The 9,207-nt window shown below is 48.7% G+C and overlaps 1 protein-coding gene across 2 annotated transcripts in view; it reads left to right on the top strand.

Moving 5' to 3' along the window:
• The window catches only part of Desi1 (desumoylating isopeptidase 1), a 22,158-nt gene extending 13,294 nt beyond the window's left edge, over positions 1-8,864 (top strand). Inside the window, exons 3-6 of one of the 2 annotated variants that reach the window (XM_021216590.2) lie at positions 686-755; positions 2,509-2,618; positions 3,887-4,009; positions 6,452-8,736. In XM_021216590.2, coding sequence (XP_021072249.1) covers positions 686-755; positions 2,509-2,618; positions 3,887-4,009; positions 6,452-6,545 — 397 coding nt within the window. In that variant the 3' untranslated portion in view covers positions 6,546-8,736. Of the gene's footprint in view, positions 1-685; positions 756-2,508; positions 2,619-3,819; positions 4,010-6,451 lie in introns of both variants that reach the window. The other variant, XM_029548190.1, reaches the window with a different exon arrangement.
• Positions 8,865-9,207: the final 343 nt, after the last annotated feature.

The following is a 9,207-nucleotide window of genomic DNA, read 5'->3' as shown; positions in this document are numbered from 1 at the left end:
TTTCTCTGTATAGCCCTGGCTGTCCTGGAACTCACTTTGTAGAAATCCGCCTGCCTCTGCCTCCCGAGTGCTGGGATTAAAGGTGTGCGCCACCACGCCCAGCCAGGTTTTACTTTTATGTGTGTGTGTATGTATGTCTTTACTCTGTATGTGCTTAGTGCTCAGGAGGCCAGAAGAGGATGTCAGATCCCTGATACTCAAGTTACAATCTCACCAGCCCCAAGGCCATTCTTTTCTACACAGGGAGCTCCAGGCCTGCCAAGGCTTTCTCAGACTCTGAGAAAAAGAGAAAAAAGAAAAGAAGGAAAGATAATGTTCTGAAAAGTGCTCGTCCTGAGCATACATACTCCTTATCACTATTCCCTGAATGGTGGAGCGTAATGGCATTTACATCATGTTAGATATTGTATGTCATCTTTAAAGACACTTAAAAGGTGTATGTAAGTTCCATGACTATTCCATTTTAGACAAGGGACTTGTGCATCTGTGGATTTGGGTATGAGGGTGGGACAGTCCCAGATCAGTCATCCCACACTGAGAATGTCTTGCTCATGTCTTCATCTGGCTAATATAAAATTGGCTACGGTGGTGCCATCTTGGAGCAGACATTCTTCTCTCTGCAGTGTGATACTTGCTTGTCTTGGACAGGCTGTAAGTCCCTGGCTCACTGTCCTCTCTGTGGCAGGCACACCTCTATAGTTGTACACAAGGATGAGTTCTTCTTCGGCAGCAGCGGTATTTCCAGCTGTACACCGGTGAGTGGCTTCCCCTGACCTGCAGATGGGGGTAGGGGGGCTATAGCCTGTACGGCTTCTAGGGTATACCTCTGGCCTGTGGCAGGTCCTCGTATTAGCGAGGTGTGGTGATGCGTTACACATGCCTTGAATCCCAGCACTTGGGAAGCAACAGATGAATCTGTGAGTTGAAGACTGGCCTGATCTACTCAGAATGTTCCAGAACAGCCAGGGCTACATACACTTTTTTTTTAAAAAAAAAAAAAAGTGAAGGAGAGAAAAGAAAAAACTTAAGCTAAGTAGTTTTGCAATCCTAGTGCTTGTGGAAAGAGGCGGGAAGATGGGGAGTTCATCTCTCTTGGCTACCTATTGAGTTCAAGGCTGACCTGAGTTACCTGAGACCCTCTCTAAAAAGGAGTAGTGCGGTGGCTCGGAGGCGGCAGGGCGGGGCACCTGCCACCAAGCCTCGCTTCCAAGCTCACTCTCTAGAACTCACACAGCAGCAGGAGAGAACCCTCCCTTAACTCTCCCTCTGACCGGTGCTCCTGTTTATGCTCCTGCTCGAAGTACAGTGTGATGAAACCTAAAACCATGGCTTGTGGGGCATCATTCAACAGTCAAGAACCCTGGCTGCTCTGCCAGAGGAACTAGATTTGCTTCCCAGCATCCGCGTGACAGCTAACAACCATCATCTGTAACTCTGGTTCCAGGGATCCAAGGTCCTCTGGTCTCTGTCTCCCGAGTGCTGGGACCTTACATGATGAGTTTCATTTTATTATTATTATTATTATTTTAAGATTTATTTATTGGGGCTGGAGAGATGGCTCAGCAGGCAAGAGCACCCGACTGCTCTTCCGAAGGTCCTGAGTTCAAATCCCAGCAACCACATGGTGGCTCACAACCATCCGTAATGAGATCTGGCGCCCTCTTAAATAATCTGGATTTATTTATTATATGTAAGTACACTGTAACTGTCTTCATAGCTGCCATGTTCTGCCCTTGTGGTCATCTACTGGGGACATAAGGAGACCAAAGGTTCTAGGTTTCTGTCTTTTTGTTGTTTGTATTTTTCAAGATAGGGTTTCTCCGTGTAGCCCTGGCTGTCCTAGAGCTCACAATGTAAACAAGGCTGGCCTCAAACTTATAGAGATCCGCCTGCCTCTGCCTCCCGGATGCTGGGATTAAAGGCCTGCGCCAGCACACTCAGCTAGGTTTCTGTCTTTTTAACAAGAGAGTGTACGCACAGTGCAGGAGACCTGTACAGGATCAGCTTCCAGGCCCACAAGCAACAGGAAGCCTGATTGAGTTTTCACTGTATTACTTTGATACAAACAGGAGATAGCCTCTACCTGTGACAGGAGTGTCCCAGCACTTAAAGATGAAGCTGATGGGACAGTGCTTGTAGGAAGTCACAATAAAATAGCTGTCTTCAAGCCTGTGGCAGTGGCACATATCTCTAAGCCCAGCACTTAGGGTACACTGGCAGATGGACCCGTTGAGTCCAAGGCCAGCCAGGGCCGCATAGTGAAAACTTGTCTAAAAATAATTGAACAGATGGGGAACGTAGCCTGCAGTTAACAAGATCTCTCTGCAAAATGTTAAAGTGTTAACAAGATGTTGGGGTCTCAGCCATAGAGCACTTGCCTAGCGAGCTTAAGGCCCTGGGTTTCATCCCCTGAACAGCCAAGAAAAAGCAAAAAAAAAACCCAACAAACAAACAAAATAACATGATAAAGACTGTGACTTAGTGACTTTCTTGGGTTGACTCTTTCAGGGAGGGACATTGCTTGGGCCCCCAGACTCTGTGGTTGATGTGGGGAACACAGAAGTCACAGAAGAAATCTTTCTGGAATACCTGTCCTCCCTGGGGGAGTCTCTGTTTCGGTGAGTAAGGACAGGGTGGTGGCTGCTTGTGTGCTCCACTGAGCAAGCAAACCCTGGAAGGCAAGGCCAGCTTGGCCATCCCTGACCCTTAGCTCCAGCCAGATCGGTCTCTACTCTCATTATGAAGAGAAAGTTACTATGCTATAGAAAGAGCCCGAGTCTCGTCAACAGCGAGCATTGCATCCCAGCATGCTTTCTGCTGAAGCCTCAGAGGAAGCGAGGCTCCTCACTCCTGCTGATTAGAATCAGTGAGTGTGTCCTCTGCTGCCTCAGGCAAGTGTTTTTCCTACTGGAAAACAGGGTTGGTGGTAGGAGAGAGATGAAATAACCAACTTGAATTAATTGGCCTTGAGAAGCTTGACTCAGGCTGAGGATGTAGTTTTATTTGGCAGAGTGCTTTTCCCATCATGCACAAAGCTTTGGGTTCAATCCCCCCACACCACAGAAACCTACACTGATATGTTGACACATGCTTTTAATCCCTGCACTCCAGAAGTGGAGGCAGGAGCATCAGAAGTTTGAAGTCACCCCTGGCTCCATTTGGAATGAAAGGCCTACCTGCGCTATAGAGACTCTGTCTCAAAGGGAAGAAGTCAAAGCCGGGTAAGATGGCTCATCGGGCACGGCATTTGCCATAGGGCGCAGCCGCCTGAGTGTGAACCCCAAGGCCCACACTACGGAAAGAGAGGACCTGCTCTCAAACATTGTCCCCACACACATACACACAAAATGAATGTTTTAAAAAAAAGATCGAGGAGGGGCTTGAGGGATGGCTTAGAGAGTAAGAACATTTGAGAGAGTCTTAGAGGGTAAGGCCAGGGATCAGTTCCCTGGACCCACATGCAGACACACAACAGCCTAGAACTCTAGTAACAGGAGGTAGTCTTCTGGCCGTCACAGTCTGTAGGCTCGAACATGGTACACAGACATTCATACACACTCATATATATAAAATAAGAAAAATTTAAAAAAAAAAAACCTAGACAATTTTATTAAGAGTTCGCCAGAGGTGAACTCTGATCCTAGTCCCGATGTGAGTGTAGATTCTGGAACTGTGTAGAAACCATGTGTTTCTGGTTCATCTTTCCCTTGTAAGTCACTGCTCAGAGGTCCAGCTCTGCAGACAGCAGTCCTTCTGGAGCTTTTGAGAGGACTGGTCATAGTCCTCACATAAGGCTCTGCCCACCTTCCCGCTCCACAGTCACAGTCACACCACAGTCATGGTGCTGGCCTTCTCATCTGCTCTCCACACCTCTCTCCATGTACAGAGGAGAAGCGTACAATCTCTTTGAACACAACTGTAACACCTTTAGCAATGAAGTGGCGCAGTTCCTGACTGGGCGGAAGATCCCTTCTTACATCACCGACCTGCCCTCAGAAGTTCTCTCCACGTGAGTGTGACCGCTCTGTCTCTACCCCTGCGAACTCTGAAAAATCCCCATCTGAGGCAGTCAGGAGAATCAGACCGGCCTCACCAAGAAGAGCCTGGGCTGTGTGGGACCCTGTCTCAGAAATAAAAGGAAAGACGGGAAACCCTCAAACTTAGTGCCCCTTCCCTAGGGCAGCCGAGTCCTCACAACCAGTAGGACCTGTCTAGTTGCAGGTTCCACCACAGAAGGCCACCATTGTTCCCAACGACCAGTGTGTACTAGTCTGACCTACGGCCGCCTCGGAGCTGGGTTTAAGTGCTACCACAGAATTTAGAAACCTACTTGACACTACTTTTGATATTTACATAAAACCCCAGTATCTAATACACAAAGCCATTTCCCAAACGTGCTTATCTACAATTTAGGCTTCAGGAGGTGGCAGAATCCAGAGTAACTGGACAACCCAGTTCCGAACTGTGACTTGTCTCAGTCATCCACACCCTGAGCTCTGATGCCCTCAAAAGACTAGATTCTGTCTGTCCTTGAATTCACAGTTCAAGGAAAGCCCTCAGCAGAGGGTTCCTTTGCCCCTGATGGGTCCAACCTTGGGAAAAGCCTGTGAGCCATCACCAGATGACGTCTCAAGAAAGGACACCTACTCCCTTTTCTGATTCTATCAAGCTGCCTCTGCTTGCTCTAGGACATGTAACACATGTAACACCTCTGCCTTCTCCTGATTTGGGTGGGGTCCTGACAGATAAACTCCTTAGTTCAAAACAAAACAAAAAACTACATAGAAAACAGGGCTGCTCAACAGCTGGGTCTCCTAGGCCTCGGGACTGTCTTCAGCCTGAGACATGTCAGCCCTGCCTCCAGATCTGGGTCATGAGACTCTGAGCTCAGTGGAACAGCCAAAGGCTTCCTGCTAGTGGGCGGGTCCCTGGGCTTGTCTGAGTGGGAGTTGATGTAACACTTGGGACAGTTTACTCGTGCTTTATTCCCTTGATCTTAGGGGTGATTTAAATATGGCAGTATCAGCTTGGCACAGTGGTGTGCACATGGAGTCCTAGCACTTGTGAAGCTGAGACAAACAGCATGACAGTGATTTGAGTCTGAGCTACACAGTGATTTGAGACTAGTCTGAGTACACAGTGGGTTTGAGACTAGGTTAGGCTACATATTCAGTAAGGAGAAGGGGGGCTGTGGGTGTGCTGAGCATAAAGCCTGCACTGAGTGTCATGAGCCACTTTATTTTATCTGTTGTGGGCACTTACTTTTTGAGACAGGATCTCACTATGTAGCTGGACCAGCCTAGAGCTTACTCCATAGACTGTACTGGCCCCAGATGCACAGAGATTAAGACCTAAGGGCACCGTAATCTTGAACTCTCCAGACTACATGAGATAGATCTTAAACCTATCCCTTCAACTAAGGATACAAGTACATCAGTTCTGTACATCAGCTCTCGTCCCCTCTGGACGACCAGCCTGTTCAAGGACAGCTCAGCAGGCCTTGCAGGGTCAGTAATAAGATGGTAGGGCCACACGGAGAAGGGAACCTGGGAGTAAATCCATAAGGCGAACTTCTTGGAAGATTGTTAGTGAGCTTTCTGCTCCTGGAGCAGAAACCTGAGCTACTCAGTTTATAAGGAGGTCACGGGCACCTAACCCTGTTACCTTTGAACTTGTGGTAAAGAGACTCATCGTGGTGGGCACACATGGTAGAGCAGAGCTGCAAAGAGGAGGACAAAGGAACAGGAGCCATTGCAGAGGACAGGATAGAAAGAGCTGAAAAGCCAGAGGCAGTGGGCAGCTTACAGGGAAGCAGCGTCTTCCAGGTACAGCAAGGCAGCGGGGCATAGGCACTCACAGGAGTTGTGACTGTGTGCACCAGACTTGTGCAGACCCAACCCCCGTGTGCACAGGGGAGTTGGACCTGAAATCCCACCCCTCCCTAAGGAGCTGTTGGTAACTGTTAGTTGCTGGGAGAGGCAAGGCCAGTCTTCTCCAGGACTATATCTCCTAATATGTCTGTCATGCTCCAGTGGAAAGCTACACTTCCATGAATGTTTGGGCAGTACAGAATGGCCTTGATGGGGGAAAAAGGTAGACACACAAAGGTGGGTAGGTAGGGAGGTGGGGGGTGGTCTCTGAAGAGTTTGAGAAAGAGGATTAATAGGATCAAAACACATTGTATGAAATTCTCAAAGACCTTATGTTTGTTATATATACTGTAATGGTCCAAGCCTTTAATTCCAGCATTTGGAAGGCAGAAAAGTAGGCAGATTTCTGTGAGTTTGAGTCCAGCCTGGTCTACATACCAAGACTGTGAAGAGAGATTCTCAAAAGAAAAAAGAAAGCCAGTATGGGTGGTCCTGCTGTGACCACCCTCCATGACTCCCATCCTATCTGTGGGTAAGGTGTATTTCAGACCCCTCCCAACTCTTGATCTGTTTCTCCACAGGCCCTTTGGACAAGCACTTCGGCCCTTCCTGGACTCCATTCAGATCCAGCCTCCAGGAGGGAACTCTGTGGGCAGACCCAATGGCCAAAGCTAACAGGACTGCACGGGGCCACCCACCTCGCCAGGGCTTTTCCTTTTTAAACAAAACAAACCCTACCAGATTTCTATTTTATAATTTTACATCAGAGCTAACAGGGACGGCTTTTTAAATTTCCCAGGGAAGGAGTTCATCAGGCCGCATGTAGGACAGTGCTCCTGAAAAAGATCGAATGCCATCCCTTCTAATAGTATTATACTAATTTATTAAGGCTGTCTTGTCTGTGAGTTCACTTTTGACGCTGTTGCCTAAGCGTCCTCCACACTGGAGAGAGAGGGTGCTTGTTTAAAGAGAAAGCAAGAGTCACTGTCTGGGAGAACCCCATCTCGGACCCTCTTTCCAGAGGACACCCACATTCCACCCAGGTCGCCACACCTGTGGGACCCAGGTGAGTCCATTCCCCGGAGCAGTCACCTTCTGTCAGGAACTGAACCAAAGGACTTGGGGTACACGGGGGCCTCCTCACTCAACCTAAGTGAACTCTTTAACCACAAGTTTACCCTCCTCCTGAGACAAGGCCACCCGTCACAGCCCAGCTGGAGCAGCCGCAGCGTCAGGATCAAAGGAGACTGGCAGCAGGTGTGAGGCCAGAGAAAACAGGAGAAAGCCACCCCTCCTCATCCTCCTCCTATCTGAGTGCCAACCCTCGGTGCCCACCCCTAAGCTGCTCTTCCTCAGCATAGCTTGACCTGTCACCTTTAATAAAGGTCTAGGCTGCAGCAGCAGAGACACAGGCCTTCTGTCTGAGAATAATTATGTCAATTATTTATAGTCAATAGAGCCAGCCACTCAAACCCGAATGGATTTGTCAGCTAGGGACTAGGGGGACACGATTGTTCTCCCAAAACAAGTCTCTGATGTAGAAAATACCGTAATGATGTAGATTCACGGTGGGAAGGAAATTTGGAGTTGTCTCCAGTAGGGACGTTCACATTATCCTTAATATGTCTCCATTATCACCTTATGGGGTGTGGTTGGGGTGTGAGTGGGCGTTTTCCTAATGATATGCTGCTAGGATTTCATAGGCAGGAGTAGCCTAGAAGTCTGTGATCTAGACTCTAGATTCCAGAGGGACCTGAAGGTTCCCTTCCGTGGTGTCAGCCTTCTACTAGCTAATGTGGGGAACTGGATATGGAGAAGGGAGCTCAGAGCAGGCACCTGAAACTCAGCTCCACACCCATGGGGAGCCCCCACCATGGCTTCCTGCCACTTCTGTGTTGTTCCTTCTGGAATAGGCCTTTCTTTCCTCCCTGAAAAGCCCCTATTGGCTCACTTGTCCCCACCTTGCAGGCTTTGCCCCAGCCATAGCAGTAGACATCATGGAGCTCTCTGCCTCAGCTGACCTGTTGTCTGACCAGAGCTATGTCCACCTAGGATGTTCAGTGGTGTTTTGGAACTTGAAGGTTACAGTCAGAAGGGTCTCAGGACTGTGTACAGGCATATCTGGCTCTCACAAAGTAGAGTGGAAGCCGACAGAGACTGTTTAGTGTTGGTCTGTTGGGCAGAATAGGGCTGAGAAGGTTCAGTGCTTAAAGCTTAGCATCTGGGAAGGCAGGGGTTGCTGGAAGCCATCACTTCCTTTGCCTGGCTCCAGCTGGTAGCATCTCTGCCCAGAGCTGTCCTGAGGGTACTCTCACATGGCCATTCTCTGGTTTCTCCTCAGCAGTAACCCAATAACCATGGTATTCTGAGTCGTTTGCCTGAGTATTTTAGTCACTTAATTGCTCGAATTATCTCCTGTCGTGTCTAGCAGCCATCCATGCCAACGACTGTGGCCGTGGCTAGCAGAGAGATGGGAAGAGTGGACAGTCTCTCTGGTCTCCTTCCCCTAGGCAAGTCCCATTGTCACCAGAATCCCAGGCCAGGAACCCCACATCCCACCTTTACATTTCTCTGTCCCAGTATCTTAGGAGCGTACTGTTCATGACCGGGTGACTCTACCTGGACATGTACAAGGAAAAGGAGTCGTGTGGTTCATGTCACATAGTGGACAGCCCTGCCCATTGGTCAGTTGGTCAAGGGACGAGGGAAGTGGAGGCATGAATGAGACCATTGTTCTCTCCTAGACAGAAGTTTCTTTGAGATTTCTTCATGACTTCCTTGAAGTCAAACTAATATGTCTAATACAGAGGTGTTTGCTGGTTTTCATTGGTGTTTTTTCTAATGCAATAAACTCATGTCTGCCTGCTGCTGTGGTGGTGGCTTGAATCTTGGCAGGAAGCAACCCCTGGCTTCCCCACTTGTCTCCCTCTGAGGTGAACCCTGCTGCCTTTGCTTAGTTGAAAAGCTTGTGGATGAGCGAGGGTGGTAAAGAGAGGTGCATGGTTTTCACCGTTGGTCTGTAAAGACAGAGAGAGGACCCAGCGGGAATGTGGCTGTACTGGGCAGAAGGCAGGATCGCCATCAGATCCAAGCTACCTTTGGGCGTGCGTACGTGTTGCCCCAGTTTGGCTCGCAACTGGTAATAGAATAGCTTCATATTCTAAGATGGTCCTCCAGGATTCTTAGGACCATTTGGAGACGCTGCAAGAATTTTCACCCTGAGGGGAGACCAAGCAATGTCTAGACCCTTCCTTATAAGGTCCCAATGACAAAGCAAAATTCCATTCTACCAAAGGTCACCCTGGAGATTGAGTTTGTTATTAGGCTGCTCATAGAG

The sequence above is a fragment of the Mus pahari genome, chromosome 17 (assembly GCF_900095145.1).
Source record: "Mus pahari chromosome 17, PAHARI_EIJ_v1.1, whole genome shotgun sequence".
Taxonomy (NCBI): domain Eukaryota; kingdom Metazoa; phylum Chordata; class Mammalia; order Rodentia; family Muridae; genus Mus; species Mus pahari.
This window is presented reverse-complemented; position numbering and strand designations above follow the sequence as displayed.